Raw genomic sequence first — 24,000 nt, 5'->3', positions numbered from 1 at the left:
TTTTTATGATATTTGTTAAGCACTTACTATTTCCCAGGCACTATACTGAGATAGATAAATGATAATCAAGCTGGACACACCCCATATCCTACATGGGGCTCACAGTCATAATCCACATTTTATAGATGAGGTAACCGAGACCCAGAGAAGTGAAGTGACTTGTCCAAGGTCACACAGCGGACAAGTGGCAGAGCCCTGAGAAGAACCTAGGTTCTTCTGAGCCCCAGGCCCGTGCTCTTTCCACTAGGGAACGCTTCTTCTCTGCACAGTCAACAGCTCTGCCCACAGGAGGAACCCTGAACCCTTTTAGACTGTGAGCCCAATGTTGGGTAGGGACTGTCTCTATATGTTGCCAACTTGTACTTCCCAAGCGCTTAGTACAGTGCTCTGCACATAGTAAGCGCTCAATAAATACGATTGATGATGATGATGATGAACTCCACACCCATCCCATTAATAGCTCTTGGAAATTTAAATCTACTTGCAACAAATAATGTCTGTTCCTTCAACCACACTCTGGGAAAAGAAGAGTCCTTCACATCATCCTTGTCATGCTTTCCTTTAAACGCTCTCTCCTGCAGAAGAGCATAAACTCTTCGGAAGATGTTTTTAGCCGAGGCCGCTTAGGAAAAGGTCTGGACCCAGAGGACTGAACTTGTGTAGAGGTGGGGGAGAAAGAACTGGCGGGAGGGGAGGGAGAGACAGAGAGGTATGACAAGGTCCTCAACTCAACTGATGGAACCTTGTCTCAGACAAACTCTAAGGACCCTATTTTTCCAGTCCGATGGTTTATTTTCCTGACACCCAAACCATTCAATAAAAGGCGACTCGAGTGGGTCAGACCCAAGCCCATCTCTTCCCTCGGTATCTTCCCTAGATCCAGGCATGGGATTCAATTCTCAACGCTTCATGTAATTTCTGAGCTGCAGAATTCCTGGCATCAGCATTCTTTGAGATAATGAGGGCTGAAATGAATGGGTGAGCTTAAAACCCAAATGCGTCCAAGGGCACAGAAATCATCCACAGCTATTTTGAGCTGGGAATGACACAGGCCCCAAGCCCTGCCTTGAAACCTCCCTGTGGTTTTTGCCAGCACATGAAAGCAATTTCAGAAGGCTTCTCCCTCCATGGCTCCAGAATTTTTTGAAAAGAGAGAAAGAGAGAAAAGAGAGAGAGAGAGAGAGGAAGAGAGGGAGAGAGGGAGAAGAAAACGTGCCCTCATCCACTCCTCTCCTGCTCCTTGCCACCGCATCTTTGGCCTGAGGTGCTGGGGATACCAGCCCCATGAATGCAGGAACAGTCATCTCAAGAGATTTAGAGAAATTTCACGTTCCCCAAGCAAAATCCACATTTGGGCATTTCCACCCATCATTCTAGGCACCTCCCTTGTTTCTGAGCTTTCAGGTTGGATGCGAGGGCGGCTTCCATACCACTGGCCTGACCGTTAGCGAGGCCTATTCCCTCCCTCCTGCCCTGGCAAGCCCCCTTACCCCTTCCAGGAGCTCTGAGCCCCAGGCTGATTTCACCCTCATCTGATAGGCGGGCAGAGAGCCCAAAGTCAGGTCGGGCGCCAACAATCTGGAAGTAATAACAGTGCCTGAGAAGACATAAAAGTGGCCCCTTGGGTAACTTTCCACAAATCTGCTTTTGCAAGTTTTCCCTGACCTTCCCCAAGACACCCCCTACTCTGCCAACAACAGTCCCTTAGGCCAACGAAGCAGACTGTGGCTTTTTTAACAGGTGCTTCCCACACCAGCAAGGTTCACCTTTGTCTCAGGTTTCCCCAGGAAGTATTTACTGGGCACAGAGCACTGTACTAAACCCTCGAGACAGAAAGATAGTTAGTAGCCACAACCCCTGCCCCCAGGGGACTGAGAAGCAGCTTGGCCTAGTGGAAAGACCAGGGGTCTGAGAGTCAGAGGACTTGGGTTCTAATTCCAGTTCTGCCACTTGTCTGCGGTGTGACCTGGGGCCTCAGTTACCTCATCTATAAAATGTAGATTAAAGCTGTGAGCCCATAATAATAATCATCATGGCATTTGTTAAGTGCTGGGGAGGATATAAGGTGATCAGGTTGTCCCACGTGGGGCTCACAGTCTTAATCTCCATTTCACAGATGAGGCACAGAGAAGTTACGTGACTTGCCCAAAGTCACACAGCTGACAATTGGCAGAGCCGGGATTCAAACCCGTGACCTCTGATTCCCAAGCCAGTGCTCTTTCCACTGAGCCACGCTGCTTCTCGTGGGATTGGGATGTGGGATGTGGACTGTGTCCAACCTGATGATCTTGTATTTGTCCCAGCACTTAGTATAGTGCTTGGTGCGTAGTAAGCACTTAACACATACCATTAGAAAAAGGAATTTGCAATCCAGTGGTGGGGACAATCCCCAAAACAAATTTAAGATCAGTGCTCCAAGGGAGAATGTAAGAGCACAGGTGCTGAAGTAGCAATCTAGCGCTTAGAACAGTGCTTTGCACATAGTAAGCGCTTAACAAATACCATCATTATTATTATTATTAAACAAGTGCTTAATTGGTGGTTGGGGGCACATAGGGAGGAAAGATGATGTAGGAAGGGAAAGTTCCTCAGGGAAGACCACCTGCAGGGGATGGGTAAAGAAGCACCATGTGTTCCCTGTAAATGCAATTTAGGCCTGAGCTGATGGACTTGTACTGGAGTCCCTTTACACTACTGGAGAAACAGGCAGCGGAGATAGGGAAAAAACAGGTCTTATTCGTTTCCCCTTCTCCTCCCCAAGATTACTTCTTTTTTACAGAAGTACCCAAAATTCATTTTACACCGAAACGGCCACACAAGAGGGAAGAAATATCACACCCGTTCCAAGGCAGAAGCCCTGCATTTTTCATCTGCAGCTCGGAGTGATCCCGTTTCTGTGACTCAGCCAGAATCTTTAATTCCTTAATAACAATGCTTTGCACTTACATAGCATCCTTCATCCAATAATCTCCAAACACTTTACAGCGGTTAATTAAGATTCGACTCTACCCCCCACGAAGAAGGAGCTATTGTCAGGCTCACTGTACTCATGGGGACAGGGAACGCATCTACCAACTCTGTTGTACTGCACTCAAGTGTTTAGTTCAGTCTTCTGCACACATTAAACGCTCAATAAATACCACTGACTGAGAAGAAAAGGATTTAAGGAGCAGACAAAGCCAGTCATCAGTGCAACTGGGGGTTAATTCAGGTATCTTCCTGGGAGTCAGGGAGACAGGAAGGAGCTCTGGTGTAGAGGACGGGGGTCTGATGTCCGTGAATCTGAATCCTGGCTCAGTCAAGTACTCACTGTGAACGCTTAGCTGTCCCCTTCTCCGGGCCAATGGGAGCAAAAGGAGTAGCCCAAGAATGGCAGCGTTCATTCTTTCATTCATTGGTATTTATTGAGTGCTTACTGCCCACAAGGAGCTTAAGGTCTAGAGGAGGAGAGCAGTGGCTCAGCCCCAAGTGGGACAGAAATCTCTAATGGCTGTCACACCTGCCTTAGGTTACGGCCGGGATGGAGGCTACCAATCCCTATATGGACCTGATTACAAGGCTGTGGAGTTGCCACCTCCCCTCAGGAAGGAAGAGAAATAGAGAAGTAGACCACAGGCCTGGGAGTCAGAAGGACCTGCATTCTAATCCTGGCTCTGCCACCTGTTTGCTGTGTGACCTTGGGCAAGACACTTCACTTCTCTGCACCTGTTAAACGGGGATTAAGACTGTGAGTCCCACGTGGGACAGGGACAGTGTCCAACCTGATTAGCTTGTATCTATTCCAGCGCTTAGTACAGTGCCTATCACACAGTAAGAGCTTCAAGGCCCTACTGAGAGCTCACCTACTCCAGGAGGCCTTCCCAGACTGAGCCCCTTCCTTCCTCTCCCCCTCGTCCCCCTCTCCATCCCCCCCATCTTACCTCCTTCCCTTCCCCACACCACCTGTATATATGTATATATGTTTGTACATATTTATTACTCTATTTATTTATTTATTTTACTTGTACATATCTGCTGAGAGCTCACCTCCTCCAGGAGGCCTTCCCAGACTGAGCCCCTTCTTTCCTCTCCCCCTCGTCCCCCTCTCCATCCCCCCGTCTTACCTCCTTCCCTTCCCCACAGCACCTATATATATGTATATATGGTTGTACATATTTATTACTCTATTTATTTATTTATTTATTTATTTATTTATTACTCTAGTTATTTATTTATTTATTTATTTATTTTACTTGTACATTTCTATCCTACTTATTTTATTTTGTTGGTATGTTTGGTTCTGTTCTCTGTCTCCCCCTTTTAGACTGTGAGCCCACTGTTGGGTAGGGACTGTCTCTATGTGATGCCAATTTGTACTTCCCAAGCGCTTAGTCCAGTGCTCTGCACATAGTAAGCGCTCAATAAATACGATTGATTGATTGATTGATATCTATTCTCTTTATTTTATTTTGTTAATATGTTTGGTTTTGTTCTCTGTCTCCCCCTTTTAGAATGTGAGCCCACTGTTGGGTAGGGACTGTCTCTATGTGTTGACAACTTGTACTTCCCAAGCACTTAGTACAGTGCTCTGCACACAGTAAGCGCTCAATAAATACGATTGATGATAATGATGATGATGACGAATACCATTAAAGGAAAAAAAAAGATTGGCAGATGGCAGAGAATGGTTGTCCCAGAGAGAGGAAAGGGAGAGCTGTGCTTTCCCCAGGGGAAGCCTGTAGGAGTCAAAAGCACAAATGTGGCTGAGGCTATAGCTCACTGGTGGCCAGCAAGTATGGTCAAAGCCTTGGGCCGGAGCAGAGAAATTGGATGCTGGGGCCGGGATGATGATGGTTTTCGTTAAGCGCTTACTATGTACCAGGCACTGTACTAAGCGTTGGAGTGGATGCAAGATAATCAGGTGGGACACTATCCCTGATGGGGCTCACAGTCTAAGGGGGAAGGAGAATAGGTATTGAATCCCCATTTTACAGAGGCCCCAATAAATTAAGTGAGCACTGCACCTGTGATATTCTAAACTGTGGAAACACATTTGAGTCACCAATTCCCCCCAAAGTTCCATCTTCTCCTAAATTCCCCATTTTCCATGTGTGCCTCTGAGGGACCTGATCTCGTTCCCAGTTGGAGGAATGCACAGCCCCGCTCAGAGCTCCCATGCCCTGCCAGCCAGGGGTTAGGAGAGAAAGCCCACAACCAGCTTGGATCAAAATGCCAGCCTCACAGGGGAGCCCCTAACCCGCAAAAGCTTGTCTCGTGCCAAGCCTTCCCGGGCACCTGCTGAGACGAGGGCGCAGACTTGTTCATCCGCTGCCACCCTGAAATTGGCTAGCAGAGATGGGGCAGTCATTGTCAACGGGAGGGTCGGGGGTCTGCGGCCCGGACCTGGGGGAGCCGGCGGGCTGGAGTGAGCCCAGGCCTGGAGCCGCTCGGCAAAGGAACCACAGCTCTCTTGCCTGGGCCCTGGCTGGTCTCCCTTTGGCAAGGTCCAACCCTCAGACATTACCCTGGGAGGCTGGTAGACCATCATATGTCTGATAAGCAAGAGAAGCAGCATAGCCTAGAGGAATGAGCATAGGCTTGGAAATCAGAAGGACCTGAGTTTTAATCCCAGCTCCACCGCTTGTCTGCTGTGTGACCTTGGGCAAGTCACTTCATTTCTCTGGGCCTCGCTTACCTCAACTGTAAAATGGGGATTAAGACTGTGCGCCCCTTTTGGGACACGAACTGCGTCCAACCTGTTTAGTTTGTGTCCACCCCAGGGCTTAGAATGGTGCCTGGCACATAGTAAACAATTAACTAATATCCTTTTTTAAAAAGCCAGATACCAGGTTCTTATGGGGTAAGGTGGAAAAGGATGATTCATGTTTCCAAGAATGATCCATGGAAATCAGTGCTTAGTACAGTTCCTGGCACATAGTAAGTTCGTAACAAATCATTTAAAAAAGTGGAGAAATCAAAAACCACTTGGCAGGGCTGGAGTTGCCTGGGGTCACCTACCCTCCTGTCCACCTTCAGAACTGACAGGTTCACAGGGGTTTGCAGGGGACAGGCAGCCAACCCCAGGCAGGGGGCAGGGGCTCAGAGGAAATGGCCAGAGCAAAAGAAAGATGAGAATGCTGTCTTGAGGCTTAGCCCTGCCTGGGGAGAGAGGTGCAGGGAAGCCGTTCTGCGGCTGAGACGCGACAGTTGAAAAACTTGTGTCCGGCAACCAGTCCCGTCCCAATGCCTCCAGGGACACAAAGACTAGATCCGAGTAGAGGTGGAGGGAACCGGGGGGCAGGAGTGAGGAGGTAAGATGCCTTCTCCTGGCTCATCCTAGTTCTGACAATCTGGGGCTTCTGAGCAGGGAGGAGGAGAAAGGGGGTGTGCCGGGGGAACGAGGGCATCATAGCCAAAAGTGCAGTAGTCCTGACATCCAACAGAGTGAGACCAAGGGAGTGGAAGGGATGATGAGAGGGAGGAATGAAGGGATACAGGAAGGATTGGAGAAATGGAGGGATGGGGGTTAGGAATGGAGTGAGGGGGTGATGAGGGGATAAGAGGTCGGGGGATGAGGAACAGAGGGATAGAAGGATGAGGGATGAGGATTGAGGAATAGAGGAATGGAAGGTTAGAAGGATGAAGATTGAGGGGTGAGGAATGGAGGGATGGAAGGATGGAGGGATGGAAGGATGAGAACTGAGGATTGAGGGATGAGGGATGGAAGGATGAGGATTGAGGATTGAGGGATGAGGGATGGAGGGATGGAGGGATGGAAGGATGAGCACTGAGGATTGAGGGATGGGGAATAGAGGGATGGAAGGATGAGGGATGAGGATCGAGGGATGAGGGATGGAGGGATGGAAGGATGACGGCTGAGGATTGAGGGGTGATGGATGGAGGGATGGAGAGATGGAAGGATGAGGGCTGAGGACTGAGGGATGGGGAATGGAGGGATGAAAGGATGAGGATTGAGAGATGGAGATTGGAGGGATGGAAGGATGAGGGATGAGAATTGAGGGATGGAGATTGGAGGGATGGAAGGATGAAGGATGAGGATTGAGGGATGAGGATTGGAGGGATGGAAGGATGGACGGAGGGATGCGGGGTGGCAGAAGGGTGACCGAGGGATGGAGGTAGGGAAGGCGGGAGACACCCCCCCGCCCCCCCCGCTCTGGCTGGCTGAGGCCCCCTTAGCCAGGCGCCCCCAGGCTCGATCCCATCTCCCTCCCCCGCCCGGGCCGGGCGAGCCCCGCACAAAGGCGGCGGGCGCGGTACTCACCGGCACAGACATCTTTGCCTGTGCTGCCGGGCGCCTCGGGCCGTTGCTAGGAGCTGGGGATGCGGCGGAGGATGCCCTCGCTGCTGCTGCTGCTGCTGCTGCTGCTGCTGCTGCTGCTGTTGCTCCTCCAGCTCCTCCAGCTCCAGCTCCTCCCCCGGCCGCCAGACCCGCAGCAGCTCCCGGGGAGACCGTCCCCCTCTGGTCCAGCCCTGCTCTCCCTCCTCCTCCTCCTCCTCCTCCTCCTTCTCAGGGCCCGGGATGCTCCCTCCGGACAAGGGGTCCCCACCGCTGCCAACTACCCCGATGTGCGAGCCCTCGGGCTGGAGTCCCCCTTCCCCCCTTCCCTCCCCTCCTCTCTCCTCCTTTCTCCTCTTCTCTCTCCCCTCCCTCCCTCCCTCCTCTCCACTCCTCACCACTCCCTCCTCCTCTCCACTCCGCCCAGTTCAAGGTTGCATTAAAGGGAGGGACCCCAGCCCTCTTTTTCTGTCGGCCTAAAGGGATTTGCCAGGGTCTCCCCGCTTTTTCTCACCTAGGCCCGCTGAGAATCGAGGCAGGGAATGGGGAAGGGACACCCAGATTTCCTCGTCCATGCGTGACATCAATCCATTGGGAAAATACGGTCCACGGGCAGCTATTAGGTGGGATGGCCTCGGCTAGAGAATCCAACGGAGGGAGTGAGAATATTATCAATAGATCAATGTCAAGCAGGGGACATAATGAGCGGTGTTCTGCGGGTCTAACGTTTCCATGAATGTTCCGCACGACGGAACAGAGAACGTGTTCATCAGGCTTGCAGACGATACCGGGTTGAGGGATGGGGTGGGAGAGGCGCCCCGCTCCTCAAGAGACAGACCGGAGGTAGAACCCCAGGTAGTCTTGATAAGTTTGGGGCAGAACGGACAGCTTTGGTTCCCATATCTGTTGTCACGTACATGTCACCCACGATGATGTGGAAGCGGTCTGCCGGGATACGCGCGAATCAGCATGTTAGCCGGCATTGTCAAATTTGGTCTGAGACAGGGCCAAGACAATGCAAGGAACGGCCGACAGCTGCAGCCGCTAATCAGACTCTGCATACGGAAAGAGGTACAACACGAAATAGGCTGTGGGGCGCGCGTAGATGGAATGAGAGACGGAAAGGGGAAGCGGAATGATTGTGCGTGAGTGCAATGAGAAAGAAGCTGTTGGTTGTACAGAGGTACAGTGAGAAAACAACTGTTGGTTAGACATTGGCTTTCTTAGCCACCTCCATGTGTATGGAGAGCTAACACCATCTACAATATCATCTTCAAATACAACCCAAGCGAGCTATGTGTTTTCTGGGTGAACTGCGGACCTAATTGTGCATCAACATTGCTCTGACATGTAATATTGCAGTGGTACAGAGAGGGTAGTTCACAAAGCTCATCTGAGAAGAGGATTACTGGAAATGAAGTGTACCCATGGCACGTTAGCCGGTATTTTATTCCCTTATGACCCCAGGCTTTGCTACACTAGACGAGACGTTCTGCCTCACCTAGCCCTGTCATCGTGCTGAGGGGAATGGCCAATCGATGATTCCCGGCTCAGCCCTTTATTGTGTAGCACAATCCTGAGGGGGAAATTGTCTTCCTGGGCCCCAGCTGGGGATCAGTCTCTAAAGGAGACCCGGGAGACCTTTGAAAATCTTGGTTTCATTTGGAATTGTGAGTAGTGGACATTTTCAAGCCTTGCTTACCCTGCCCTCCTTTCCCCCAGGAGAGAAATAGGGAAAATGTTTTGCTCGAAAAATCTCGTTGATGCATCAAAATTAGCAGTTGGTCCTGATGTACGTGGCATGTGGGAGAGAGCTGCGGCAGAAACACTCAAGCAGTTCCTGAGACTCTTTCTGCTCTGCTCAGAGAAGCAGCGTGGCTCAGTGGAAAGAGCACGGGCTTTGGAGTCAGAGGTCATGGGTTCAAATTACGACTCTGCCAATTGTCAACTGTGTAACTTTGGGCAAATCACTTCACTTCTCTGTGCCTCAGATACCTCATCTGTAAAATGGGGATGACGACTGTGAGCCCCACGTGGGTCACCTTGTAACCTCCCCAGAGCTTAGAACAGTGCTTTGCACATAGTAATCGCTTAATAAGTGCTATTATTATTATTATTATTATTATTATTATTATTGTTGTTATTATTATCTGCCCAGCTGGCAGCTGCGGAAATTTCAAGGGGTGCCCCCTCGCACCGCCTCCAGAACCATTTGGAGCCACGTTTACCTTAAATCGTGCCTTTCGGACTGGTGGGTAGGCAGGTGGAGGAAAGGGGTGAGGGCCAGAGATTCGAAAGGGGACCATACGTCTAGAATAAGCACTTAGCCCTTGGCCTTGGACTTCACTGACTCACCCTGTGACCTTAGAAATTAGGTCAGCCCTTGCCTCAGTTTCCCAACAACCAAGCCTTCATTATCACGTGGCAGAGGTTTGGAAAGTGAAAGAGCCACAGTGGTGCAAAGTATGAATCCATTCTGACATCTGTCATCTTCTCAAAGGAATCTCTGTGCGCTCCTGGTACAGCCTGATCCCTGCTCATCCCATCCCTCTGCCCAGCTGGCACAAGGATGGGGCCTCAGTCAATGGCCTCTCGGCTCTTTTTCCCTCATGGCTTTGGGCAGGCAGGCTCTGGGGTCATGCTGGGGAGCTGGGGAGATGAAAGGCCAGAGGTGTGTTTCTCCTCCCAAACGGGCTCGAGGGATAAAGCAGCCCAAAGTGCTTGAAAACAGTCTAAGTGAAAGGGCCTTTACACATTTCCTCTCCTGCTGACTCTGGCCTCTCCGTTTTCCCTGCATATCAGGGGAAGCAATGTGGCCAAGTGGAAGGAGCCCAGGTTTGGGGGTCAGAGAACCTGGGTTCTAATCACAGCTTCACCACTTAATAATATCATTGGTATTTGTTAAGCACTTTACTATGTGCCAGGCACTTTACCAAGCACTGGGCTAGATATAGGCAAATCGAGTTGGACACATTCCCAACCCATGTGGGGCACACAGTCTCAATCCACATTTTACAGATGAAGTAACTGAGGCCCAGAGAAGTGAAGTGACTTGCCCAAGGTCACACAGCAGACAAGTGGCGGAGCCATGGCCTCCTGTGTCCCAGGCCCATGTGATCTTGAGCAAGTCACATAGCTTCTCTGTGCCTCAGTTCCCTCACCTGCAAAATGGGGATTTAATACCTGTTCTCCCCAATACTTAGACTGTGAGTCCCACATGGGAACTGATTACTCATTCGTTCAATCATATTTATTGAGCACTTACTGTGTGCACTGTACTAAGCGCTTGGGAAGTACTTGTATCTACCTCAGCACAAACTTAGTACAGTGCTTTTTATGGTATTTGTTAAGTGCTTGCCATGTGCCAGGAACTGTCCTAAGAGCTGGGGTAGATACAAGCTAATCAGGTTGGACACAGTCCATGTCCCACATGGGGCTCGCAGTCATAATGCCAATTTTACAGATGAGGTAACTTAGGCCTAAAGTTAAGTGACTTGTCCAAAGTCACACAGCAGACAAGTGGCATTAGAAGTGAGATTAGAACCCAGGTCCTTCTTACCCCCAGGCCTGTGCCCTATCCACTAGGCAACACTGCTTCCCAGTGCTTGGCACATAGTAAGTGCTTAACAAATACTATAATAATAATAATAATAATTATTATTATTATTATTATCTGTGCTGGTCCCAGCTCCAGATTGGGTCCTCTCTTCCTCCTTTTCCCCCGGGGCCAGCTTCAGAATAAACCAAGGAGAAATATGCTGCTCCCTCCCATTCAGGCCCCAGACCAGCTCTCTGGGGACACCCCTGGACCTCCTCCTGCCCCCAACCATCCCCCGTCAGCCAACAGATCTGCCCCCATCATCATGCCCTACTTATTCTACCTGGTAGTGTGCCCTTAGCTATTCTTGCCTCATACCCACAACTTTGGAACCTCTGAACCCAGCCGTGATCTCTCTCCTCTCATCCACCTTCTCCTTCACAAGGGGAAAATGAGGAGGAGGAGGAGGAGGAAGAGGAAAGATGAGGCCAATTGGGTTTGCTTCCTGAAAATGTGCTCACGTCCTCAGCTTTGTCCCTCAGGACCCCTGCTCTGCAGGGCTTCCTGCCCTTGTTATCTGACTGCTGACCTTGCCTGCACATTCTAGATACCCAAGTTTGAAAAAAAAAATTCACCAAACCCTTATGCACGAATTGCTGCATCTTGGAGCGGAGTGAAGTGGTCGGATCCCCTGGGTCCATGACCCATTTCACTAAGAAGCAACCCTGGGAGATTTGATCCATCTAATCAATAACTGCAGCATGGAGAAGGTGGCAGGGATGGCAGGGAAAGAAGGCACCGGGAGCCCTAAGGGTAAGCTGTCACACGGGGGACGTACTGTGATATTCTCCCTAACAGTGGGAGCCATCCCTAAGAGCAAACAAATGGGCTCCAACTGAGGCTGTTCTGAAAGCCGGCAAGCACCTGTCCTTGCTCTCCCTTTCAGCGACCCCATCCATTTCCTCCTCCCAGGACAAGATAGGCCAGGAAAAGCTGACTTTCTCTCACATGAGATTTTCCACAAATCAATGAATGAGGTCACCCAACTGGATTTATCCAACCCAACTGGGCTAGGAGAGGAAGGGCCCCATCTAATAAGAGTGATCAGGAGGGAGTTAGTAATTATTCAGGTTGCCGACCAATTGCCCCCACCTCCCCAGGGGGCTGAACAAGAGGGAAAAGGACATGTGACAGCAGAAGAGAGTTGGATTGCATAAAAGGCAGAACTTGCAGAATGCCAGGGATATAAAACACGGGAATAGCCTCTCAAGGGGACATCGTGGAGACCACAACCCTGGACAACTTGAAGAAAAGAACAGGCAACCATTTGTGCTGGAGGGTTTAACTCTTCACCTGCTCGGAGACAGGGGCTTGAAAAAGGCGACCTTCTTCGGTTGCCCCCAGTTCTTCTCACAAACACCCAGGGATTCGCCCTAGTGACCCAGTCTGAGGTTCTAGGAAAACCTGGCCCAGCTCTTCTGAGCTGTCCCATGCAGGCAGTAGATAAGCAGTGATACCCAGACATTTCCCTGAGCACCGGGCTTCCATTCCACTGTATGACGACAAATGGAATTTCGTTCTTCTTTGGAAACACTCTCCAGGGTACAGTGTTTGGTTTTACAAATATTGCATTGAGGGATGAAACAGCTTGGCCAAATACTATACATTCTTTAAATTATTAAATACAAAAACTCAGTTACTACCACATTCGGGTCACGGATCTTTACACTCAGAAGGCAGAAGTTCAGTTTCTCATAGAGACATAAACTCACATAGTTTCTCTCCCTATTTAAGTTGTTTCCTATTACATCTTAATACACAGTAGGCCTGATCAAGTGGTGAGTTAGGCTGCTAAACTCCTGTCTAGGAAGAAACCACTCACACATGAGCAGCCCCTAGAGAGCCTCATCCTCTTCCTCTCTCTCTCTCCCTCACACACTCTCTCTTTCTCTTTGTCTGTCTCTCCTCTTTCTTTCTCTAGGCACTCACTCCCATTTATGAACGGGATTTCAAACTCTTTACATAAGTAACTCTGCTTTCGCCTTTTCAGCAAAATTTTCTCTGCTCTCAGAACCCAAAGCTAGTGAATCATACCGGTCCCAAGGTTTCTCTTTCTCCTCCTCCTCCTCCTCATTCTCTTAATGAAGAAACAACCCTTGCTTCTTTGCCCTCAGAGAAGCCCTTGCAGTCTCTCCCCTTGGCCACCCCACCCCCAGCCCCCCTAGTTGTTCCCTGATGAGACCTGGCTCTTTGGAAGATATCGATTGACTGACTGGAAAGAGTAATTTTCTAATTGAGAGCCCGATGTCTTCCAAAAGTGAAATTGCCTCACACAAGGCAGGACTTCTCTCAGAAAGAAGACCAGAACAAGAATTCAGGATGATTTATATCCGCCTCCTAAGAAGAAGTAGTTGTGGGGTGAGCGGGAAAGGGAAAGAATAGGGAAAAAATGGTCTCAGGATAGAGTAATGATCACATATAACTTCTACTATTCCTGAGATCACCTAATAATAATAACTGATAATAATAATTATGGTCCTAGTTAAGTGCTCACTATGTGCCAAGCACTGTTCAAAGTGCTGGGATAGATACAAGTTAATCAGGTTGGACACAATCCCTGTCCCATAGGGAGCTCACACTCACCCCAGAAATTAGTACAGTGCCTGGCACATAGTAAGCACTAAGGGAATACCACAAAAATAAACAAATGAATTCTACTGATTGATTAACCACTGGGGCCCTGGATTGGAGCAGCCTCACCGGTTCAGAGCCAGTGGATCTTGACACCATTAGGGCACCAAGTAGGGATTTTGGTTCAACCGCTCTACAGGGAGCTCCGAAGAAGGCAGAATTGTCATTACTCATCTTGGAATTCATCCAGGCCAGCAGGCCGGAGGGGCATTCTATCACTGCAGAGAATACTATTGCTACATCACCAGCACAGGTGCCTTGGAATCTTTCAGGAGATGAGATGGCTTCAAATCTTTGTTTCTGACCGAAGTCTCAGCAGAGTAATTGCCTCAACCTTATCCTGGCCAGGGAGTCTACACTGGGGCATAGAGGGTAGGGGGAGTGCAAGACAGAGAGAGAGAGGGAGAAGCAAGAGAGAGAAGTGGGGAGAGAGAGAGAGCAGGAGAGAATGGTGGGGGTGTAGAGAGCAAGGGAAGGAGACTGAGGCTAATAAACTGAGGCAGAGTGGATTGGCGACTTTCAAGCCAGGAGCAGAACTTTCCTGAGGCTGCAGAGTCCCAAACTTCCAGGTGTCGCAGGGAGATGGAAAACACCTGTTACCAGCTCCCTCCCTGGGACTTAGGAGAGTCCAGGCTAACTTGGAGATCATCCAGACCGGCCCACCTTCATGGGCAGTAGATTCTGGGTTCTGGTTTGGGCCAGAGAGATTCCTGTCCCTGGAACTACTTCTTGGGTCCCTCACAGGCCTGGGAACTCTACTCAGTCCCCCATTTATGAGGCAGAGCCTCGCAGGGAGCAAAATCCTGGCACTCCAGTCGATCTCAGAGAGTGAACACCTACAGAAGGTTGGAAATTCAGCCCTGTTCAGAGAAGTCCAAAGTCACTCCCAAGAGGGGGAGGGACAAGCATGCGCTCTTCTCCTGGAGGGTTTCTGGGCCACTTAGTCCCAGTGAGAGCAACACAATTCGCCCGCATGTGAGATTTTTTTTTGTGCACTTATGTCAGCATTAACCCCACCCCGGGCCTGAGGGAGCCCCAGATGAGGCTTGTGTGGGCTGGAGCAGGAGCTGGAGTTGTCCTGGGTGGGGCAAGGACCACTCAATGTTCCCCAGGGGGTCAGTGGATCCAGGATGATCCAATCAGGTCTAGACCCCCTGGCCTAGGTGCAGACCACCAGCAGAGCCCCAGCTAGTCTACAGGGAGCTGGTCAATGGAAAGAGGGAGAGAGGGAGAAAGGGGGAGGGAAGGCGAGGGCAAGGTCACTAATTCTGTGGGGGCTGTCTGGTGAGCCGTTAAAAATCATCACTGCTCAAAGCCTGTTTTGACAGCAATGTTGTATGCCTGGTTTGAATTGGGTCTGGTCCAATTTGCAAGCAACTCACCCGACACAAATACAAACTCAGTTGTGTGTGTGTGCGTGTGTGTACGTGTGTCCTGCCATCTGTTAACGTCCTGGCAACAAAATAACTCCTGTTCATCTGTGTTTGTTTTTTTTCACTTTTTGTTTTAATTTCGGGTTTGTTTTCCAGGGTTTGGTTACTCTGCTTCTCCTAAACTAGTACCCAACTTTAGGGACCTTAATTTGAAACCCCTTGCTGGAAGCTGAGCTGTCTTTTAGAAGTAGGCCTCAGTGCTAGAGAGACCTCTTCCAGCCGAGAGACAGATATGCACAAAGAGAGAGACAGACAGAGAGAAAAAGGCCCTGGAAGACACATCTAGTCCTTACCTCTGAAAACTGAAGCAAAGACACAGATGTTCCTCAGGCCTGGGCTCTGCTGGCCTGGAACTCCACCAGCCGTCCTGACTCTCTGGGATTTCCACGGGGTACCTGAATTCTTCAGTCTGACCGAAGCCAGATGAAAGAAACTTTGGAGTGGAGGGAGAGGGATGCTTAAGGATGGGATGAAATGAGTAGTATATTGATTATTTTTGTAAAGCAACTTTTAAATTACTAGAACAAAAAGCCGAGGACAGTGATTCTTAGAGCTCCTTCAGAATACTATTGATATTACTTACTATCACTACTAGAGGGCTTTGGATGTGGGTAACTATGAAAGGGAATGAGGATGTGTCTTGTAGAGATTTAATACTTTTGTCGAACCAGTCAAAAGGAGACAGAGCCCAGTTGGGCAGATGACGAAGATGAGGTGAGGTGGGAATCCAGAGAAGGTTGAAGATGATTGACAATTAATTCAATTATCAGTGCCCAAATGTGGGCATCCAGGCCCAGCTTGGCAAGGGGGAGCTTCTCCAAACTCTGAATAGAATGGAATTGTCTCTTCCTGGGATCCCTACCTGGAGGCCACAAGACCGACCAGACAAAAAATGCTCCACTTCTCTGCCGAAGCCCCTGAGGAGGGATCAGAGGAGGCCCTGGTCGCCTTTTAGACTGGAATAAGATGCCTGATTCAAAAGTGTTAAAAAAAAAAAGGCCTAGAAACTTGTTATATTCTTGCCTTCAAGTTTCAGGCCCATTTCCCCAGATAAATAGTCATCTATTTTGCAACGAGAAGCAGTGTGGCCTAGTGGATAGAGCACGGGCCTGAGAGTCAGAAGGACCTGGGTTCTAATCCCAACATTTCAGGCTCATTTCCCCAGATGAATAGTCGTCTGTTTTGCACTGAGAAGCAGTGTGGTCTAGTGGATAGAGCACGGGCCTCGGAGGCAGAAGGACCTGGGTTCTAAGGCCTCTTGGAGGAGATGTGCCTTCGATAAGACTTTGAAGGGGAGGAGAGTGTCTTTGCGAAACCTTTTTATTAGTAGTTGTAGTACTAGTAGTAGTATAATCAAATAATAGAATTTGTTGAGTGTATAATGGAGAGCACTAAACTAAGTGAGCAATCTAACTGTTCTAAAGCCCCGGTGAAGCCCAGCTAGAGATGGTGCAGACTGATTGTGAACAATGGGAGAGAGGCGACAGAGGCAGACAAATTAGCCTAGACTCAGCAATCAGGGGCCATGTCTTTAAATCCAGGCTGAAGGAAGATGAGGATACTCAAACACAGGATACTACCAGATTCCAAATATAATAACCCAGCAAATAGCGTGCAGATAGCATGGAAGGTTCTGTTGACTGTATACTCATTTGTTTATCGGCCACACACCACCCACGGTTAATCTCCAGATGTCAGAGTTTAGAGTGTCAACCTCCATCATAGAAAACTATGTTTATAAGCACTTATCACAGGGCCTAAACTTGTCTCCCTTTTAGGAGATATTGTCTTATGAGTAAAGGAGTCAGGAGGACCTGTGTTCTAATCCCTGCTCAGCCACCTGTCTGCTGTGTGACCTTGGGTAAGTCACTTAACTTCTCTGGGCCTCAGTTACCTCATGTGTAAAATGGGGATTAAGACAGTAAACCCTATGTGGGGCAGGGACTGTGTCCAACCCGATTTGTTGTACCCACCCCGGCACTTAGTACAGTACCTGGTACATATTAAACCCTTAACAAATATCACAATTACTATTATTATCATGAATAATAATAATAAAATGAAGATGGATGGGGCAAGGCCCAAGGCAAATGTTTGCTTTACAAAATAAGAGGCTTCTTCCCCATGAACGAGCACAAGCTTTTCCACAGCTCTTCCTCACTGAGAGCTATGACTTTTGTCACTTGGAGCCAAAACGATTAATGAGTGTCTCTGAATCTCTCCAGAAGTGGACATTTTAACTCATCAGGGGACTGATTGGGGTCTTAAAAGCCTCTTGAGGCTGGGCATTGGCTGAAGGGTGGGCACTGGCTAAGAGGTGGGTCTTGGCCAGGAGAGAGCCAATGCTAAAGGAGAGGAAAGGATCTTTCAGGAGTGCTGAGAGACGAGAAGAGGAAGGGAAAGGGGAATTAATCTATCTGTGGTATTTATTGAGTGGTTACTGTGTGCAGAACACTGTACTAAGTGCTTGGGAGAGCACAAAACAAGAGTTGGCATAGATGATCCCTGTTCTCAAGGAGTTTATCGTCTAGTAGAAATCTACTAAGAAGGAAGAGGCCTGGAGAGGGAGAACCTGGAGAGAGAGGGCCGAAGGGAGAGACCTGAAAGCTTGTTATGGCCAGGGAGTGTGTCTGCTAATTCCATTGTACTGTAATAATGATAATAATAACAATGATGGTATTTGTTAAGTGCTTACTATGTGCCAAGCACTCTTCTAAACACTGGGGTAGGTACAAGATAATTAGGTTGTCCCACGTGGGGCCCACGGTTGTAATCCCCATTTTACAGATGAGGTAACTGCAGCCCAGAAAAGTGAAGTGACTTGCCCAAAGTCACACAGCTGACAATTAGCGGAGCCGGGATTTGAACCCATGACCTCTGACCCCAAAGCCTGGGCTCTTTCCACTGAGCCATGCTGCTTCTCTACCCACCCTGCCCTCCTCCCCAAGGAGAGTGTCTGCTTATTGTTGTAATGTACTCTCCCTGATGCTTAGTACACTGCTCTGAACACAGTAAGCGCCCAGTAAATATGTCTGACAATGAATGAATGAATGGCCCAGGGCAGGAGGAGTTGGAGGGGTGGGTCCGGGAAGCAGAGGGAGGAGGATTAGATGGGCAGGGGAGGACCAACCTCACAACTGGAGGCTGTGCTACAGTTCTAGCCACTACTTACCCTGGGCACCTTGACAGCAGTAGCGGGGGCCGTGACTGTTCTGCCATTCATCCTCCACAGACCATTTCCCCGGGTAAAGTGCTGGCCCACAGATCTCTCACCTGAAGGAGAGGAATCCCGGATCAAGAGAAGAGAAAGAAGGTAGGCTGTGGGTCATGCCTAGGGATGACGGGTGCAAGACTGGAGCCCTTGGGAGAAGGAGGGCTTCCTTAATGGAGGAGGGTGGGGCCCAGGGTTCACCCCCAGCTACCCAGCTCCTCCCCCATCTCTTCTGTCTCCACCCTCAAACTACAAAACCGAACTCAGTATATAATTGGGGCTGTTTCACTAAAGAGAAGACCCCATCCAGCTTCAGGATGACATCATTTTCCACAGCCGAATCTTTATTTTGCGGCTGCAAAGTGGTGCCCAGAATCAGGGCACATCCAGAGGGCCTCGTCATCAGCAGGGCTAGGCACCTAGGAACAAACAAACAAAACCATGGTCATCTTTCTTACTTGCCTTGCTGAGGTGTCTGGGGACTCACCGACTGCCTCAGTGAAAGAGAGAACCCCAGAGGTGTTCCTCCTCAGCTGAGCTTCATTCCTCCTCTGGGGGAACAAAAACCACTGTGGTTTCCTACGGACATGAAATGAGGAGTCTCTGCAAATTCATGCCAAGCTGCAGCCTCGGAAGATCCCAAATTCCCTCCTACACATTTTCCTTCTCCCCTCCCAGAGCTTCTCCTCAGGCAAACCCATATCAGAGCAGGAGGTGGTCTCTATTGACCCAGCTTCTCTGAAAACAAGGTACCAGCTTGAATGACTTTTCCTCTTTTCCTGCAACTTACATTAGCCCAGACCCCTCTCTGTGTTACTGTTGTTTATGGCATTTGTTAAGCGCTTACAATGTACCAGGCCCTGTTCTAAGCACCTGGGTAGATACAAGTTAATCAGGTTGGACACAGTTCCTGTCCCAAATGGGGCTCACAATCTTAATCCCCATTTTATAGATGAGGCAACTGAGGCCCAGGGAAGTGAAGTGACATGCCCAAGGTCATACAGCAGACAGGTGGTGGAGCTAGGATTAGAACCCAGGTCCCCCAAGCTGGTGTTCTGTCCACTAGGCCACACTGCTTCTCTTTGTGCCTTTGACCAGGAATGACCCATTTAAAAACACTTTGTCCTGAGCCAGCATTTACTTTTATGCAGATTTCCTCATTAATCCTCTCTGCGGCTCACAGGATAGGTGAGCAGGGCAGGAAAAGGCCCACCTCATTGTTTGATTGCTAAAGCCAGGCCTAACATGTAGCTAAAGGAGGGGAGGACCCAATGCCTGGGAAAGTTGTGAACAGATGAGCCAGGCTACCAAGTCCTCCTTGTCTGATTGCCAGACACTATTTCTTCCTCAGCCACTTGGGTCATAGTACGCCCAACCTGATGATTTGGGAAGAACAGTCAGGGCCCCTGGGACAGAGCCAGGAAATCAATCAATCAATCAGTCAATAGTATTTTTTGAGTGCTTACTGTGTTGCAGAGCACTGTACTATACACTTCAGAGAGTACAATGTAACAGAGTTGGTAGACGAGTTCCCTGCCCACAAGAGGTTTACAGTCCAGATCCCTTTCCCAGGAATTCCACATATCCCAGGTTTTCCAGTTCTGGCTTACATACTCTACTGTTCAAGCACTTACTCACTCCATAGTCTTCTTTCCATCCCTATCTTCTTCCTAGCCATAATATACTTTGTGTCTATCTCCCCCACTGGATTGTAAATCCCTCAAGGCCGGGAACTGTGTCTATTGTATCAATTGATCCATTTATGAAGAGTTACCTAGTACAGAGCACCAAACTAGGCACTTGAAAGGGTTTAAAAATAGGTAGCTATAAGCCTGGCCCCCAAGGCTTACAATCTAGGGGTATTTAGTAGAGTGCTGTGCACCCAATACTATTGGTAAATAAATAAATTAATAAATACTATTGATTGATTTCCGTGGTCTCAGGACACGCTCTCATTCTCAACCAGGCCCAATCCTACCAGTCGTGGTTCAGACCTAGATAATGCAATGGCTTCAAGCAGCGTGGCTCAGTGGAAAGAGCCAGGGCTTGGGAGTCAGAGGTCAGGGGTTCTAAACTTGGCTCCGCCACGTATCTGCTGTGTGACCTTGGGCAAGTCAGTAAACTTCCTTGAGCCTCAGTTACCTCATCTGTAAAATGGGGATTAAGACTGTGGGCCCCACGTGGAACGACCTGATCACCTTGTATCCCCCACCAGCACTTAGAACATAGTAAGCGCTTAACAAATGCCATCGTTATTATTCACTTTGAGGTCGTTGTGTCGAACAAGTTGGACACAATTCCCTAGGCGTGGGAAAGTGAGGCAGAAATTTGTTCCTTGCGAATCAGTGGATATGTTCAAGCGGCTGAAGGGGGTAAATGGGAGGGAGGGAGGAGAGGTTCAGGTTGGGGGGTAATCTTTGGGTTCACGGGATGGGCAGGACTATGGAGCTTCCCCTGAGAGAATCCAGGGCATGAGTCTAGCCCTGGGGACAGGGCGAACATGATAAAAGGAGGGAATACAGTTCAACAGTTGATCCGCTTGGGCCTGGAAGATTTTACCTCACTGAACCAGTACTCTGTTGTAGTATACTCTCCCGAGCGTTAGTAAGAGACGCAGCATGGCATAGTGGCTAGAGCAGAGGCTTGGGAGTCAGAAGGTGATGGGTTCTAATCCTGGCTCCACCACTTGTTTGTTGTGTGGCCTTGGGGAAGTCACTTAATTTCTCTGTGCCTCAGTGACCTCATCTATACAATGGGGATTAAGACTGTGAGCCCCATGTGGGACAGGGACTTAGTTCAGTGCCTGACACATAGTACAGTACCTGGCAAATAGTAAGCACCTAACAAATACCACATTATTATTACAGTGCTCTGCACACAGTAGGCCCTCTCTAAATACTACTGACTGATTGATTTTCACCTCTGTTAAGAGAGATCAAACAGCTCGATTTTTGATCTACCTCATCTCACTTTGCCCTGAGCCCAAGTTAGGGCAATCATCTAAACATGACAGTACCTACAAAATTCCACCACCATGGGCATCTGTTCTGCACATAGTAAATGCCTATTAGAAACTTTTGTTACCTATGTGAGAAGGCAAAGGACTGACAGAGTAGCAAGGCTGTCCCTTGAGAGCTGGAGGGGAAAGAGACCTGGAGGCTGGAGTTTCCCTTAAGAAAACCCCAGAGCACTTGTGTACATATCTGTAATGTATTTATGTTAATGTCCGTCTCCCCCTTTAGACTGTAAACACACTGTGGGCAGGGAACATGTCTACCAGCTCTGTTATATTGTTCTCTCCCAAATGCTTAGTACAGCACTCTGCACACGGTAAGCGCTCAATAAATGATTGATTGATTGACCTCAAGCAGTGTTGCTTAGTGGATAGAGCTCAGGGCTGGGAGTCAGAAAGACCTGGGTTCTATCCCTGGCTCTGCCACATGTCTGCTGTGTGACCTTGGGCAAGTCACTTAACTTCTCTGGGCCTCTGCTATCTCATCTGTAAAATGGGAATTAAGACTGTGAGCCCCACATGGGACAACCTGATCACCTTGTATTCCCCCGCCCGGAACTTAGCACAGTGCTTCACACATAATGCTTAACAAATGCCATCATTATTATTACTATGTGGGACAGGGACGGTATCTAACCTGATTAACTTGTATTTACCCCAGTGCTTAGAACAGTGCTTGGCACATAGTAAGTGCTTAACAAGTTCCATAATTATTATTATTGACTGGTTAATTGATTGAAAATCAGCCGACTCATGCTTAAGGAGAAGGGCCCTAGGCCTGTTCCTGGTACCTAGAGCAGCCCAGGGATGTGAGCACAGAGCTTCCAAAGACTTAGGAAAGTAGTTGGGAGAAACACATGGTTTGGAAAGCTCAGTAGCAGGAGAACACAAGGAGAGGGGGGTAGTGCCAATGTTTCCGAAGGGTTGAAAAAAAAATAGATGTGAAGAGCTTGGCAGGTTTGCTAACAAGCTGCTGGAAAACAGGAAATGGAACACATGACCCGTGTTCCCATCAGCCCGGAGGTGACGTGGTGACGGCTGACCCCCCGACATAGCACAAATGAAAGCGTGACTTTCCCAGCCCCTGAGAGTCAGGTCCCGGCAGCTTTATGGACACAAGGTGCTCTTCCCTTCATCAGACTTCCAGAGGCTCACATAACCCTAACGAGGTAGAGGAGCATGCCAATGGAGATAGAATTTGGGCCTCTTCTCCTCCGCCTCGCCACAAGGCCTGGAATGCCCTCCCTCTGCCCATCCGCCAAGCTAGCTCTCTTCCTCCCTTCAAGGCCCTGCTGAGAGCTCACCTCCTCCAGGAGGCCTTCCCAGACTGAGCCCCTTCCTTCCTCTCCCCCTCGTCCCCCTCTCCATCCCCCCATCTTACCTCCTTTCCTTCCCCACAGCACCTGTATATATGTATATATGTTTGCACATATTTTTTTACTCTATTTATTTATTTTATTTGTACATATCTATTCTATTTATTTTATTTTGTTAGTATGTTTGGTTTTGTTCTCTGTCTCCCCCTTTTAGACTGTGAGCCCACTGTTGGGTAGGGACTGTCTCTATATGTTGCCAATTTGTACTTCCCAAGCGCTTAGTACAGTGCTCTGCACATAGTAAGCGCTCAATAAATATGATTGATGATGATGATGATGAAGGTAGGAATCAGGAGTGAGACTAGGTAAGGGACAGGGGAGGGAGGACACTCCACCTGACAAAGTAAAGGGAGTGCTAAACTGCCATCTCCAATACGTCTGGACCCACATGGGCACATGACAACTGAAAAATATCTGAACTGAACATACGTGGCAATCAAAGAGAGCAGAGCAGTACCCTGAAATTTTTTAGGCACTTGGGGGAGCATTCGTCATTTGCATTTATGCTTTTCTGCATCTTCATTTCTCCCCAATCAATCAATCAATCGTATTTATTGAGCGCTTACTGTGTGCAGAGCACTGGACTAAGCACTTGGGAAGTACAAGTTGCCAACATATAGAGACGGTCCCTACCCAAAGCATAAGGTTTTTTGAGGGCAGGGACTATCACATTTACGTCTCTCATAATTTCCTTAGTGACTGCACAGGTCAGCGTTCTGCACACACAGTAGGGGATCAGTAAATTTCAGTGGGGATGAGATTCTTGAGACTCATTGTGGCACTTCTGCACATGCATTGGAGAATACTCGCTAAGGACACTAAGAGCTGAACTATTCGGCAAGGACGAATACAGAGTTTTTCCTGCCAGCCAAAGGACATGGGAGCTCAGGTTTCACTCTGGTTTACTCCCCCTTTTAGACTGTGAGCCCACTGTTGGGTAGGGACTGTCTCTATATGTTGCTAAATTGTACTTCCCAAGTGCTTAGTACAGTGCTCTGCACACAGTAAGCGCTCAATAAATATGATTGATGATGATGATGATGATGATGATGGTTTACTCTTGAGACAGGAAATGGAAGGTGGCGATCTTTGTGCCTTCACTGGCAATGACATCAGGGGTGGGAACAAGGGTTAGAGACCCTGGAACTGCAAGATAATACAAACTACGGACTCAGAAAACATTCATCCTGCATGTCAACCGCTGCAGATTAATAGCAGCTCCAAGTCACTTTGTCTCTCAAGAGGTCTAATTATTCCAGCTCTGTGAAGTTCATCAGCACAGCCCCATATAACTGTGAGCCCCGTGAGAAGCTGCGTGGCCTTATGGAAAGAGCACGGGCCTGGAGTCAGAGGACCTGGGTTCTAATCCTGCTCTGCCACATGCCCGTTGTGTGACCTTGGGCAAATCACTCAACTTCTCTGTGCCTCAGTTCCCTCATCTGAAAAATGGCCCATTCTCACT

General features: G+C 48.9%; 1 protein-coding gene across 1 annotated transcript in view; it reads right to left on the bottom strand.

Moving 5' to 3' along the window:
* BCAR1 (BCAR1 scaffold protein, Cas family member) overlaps positions 1-7,354 on the bottom strand; it is a 120,062-nt gene extending 112,708 nt beyond the window's left edge. Inside the window, exon 1 of the mRNA XM_038753621.1 lies at positions 7,262-7,354. Within this exon, the coding sequence (XP_038609549.1) occupies positions 7,262-7,273 (12 nt within the window). The 5' untranslated portion in view covers positions 7,274-7,354. The remainder of the gene's footprint in view (positions 1-7,261) is intronic.
* Between the last annotated feature and the right edge of the window lie 16,646 nt (positions 7,355-24,000).

This window comes from Tachyglossus aculeatus, chromosome 11, assembly GCF_015852505.1.
Source record: "Tachyglossus aculeatus isolate mTacAcu1 chromosome 11, mTacAcu1.pri, whole genome shotgun sequence".
Taxonomy (NCBI): Eukaryota; Metazoa; Chordata; class Mammalia; order Monotremata; family Tachyglossidae; genus Tachyglossus; species Tachyglossus aculeatus.
The sequence above is the reverse complement of the archived record's forward strand: the minus strand, read 5'-3'. Positions and strand labels throughout refer to the sequence as shown.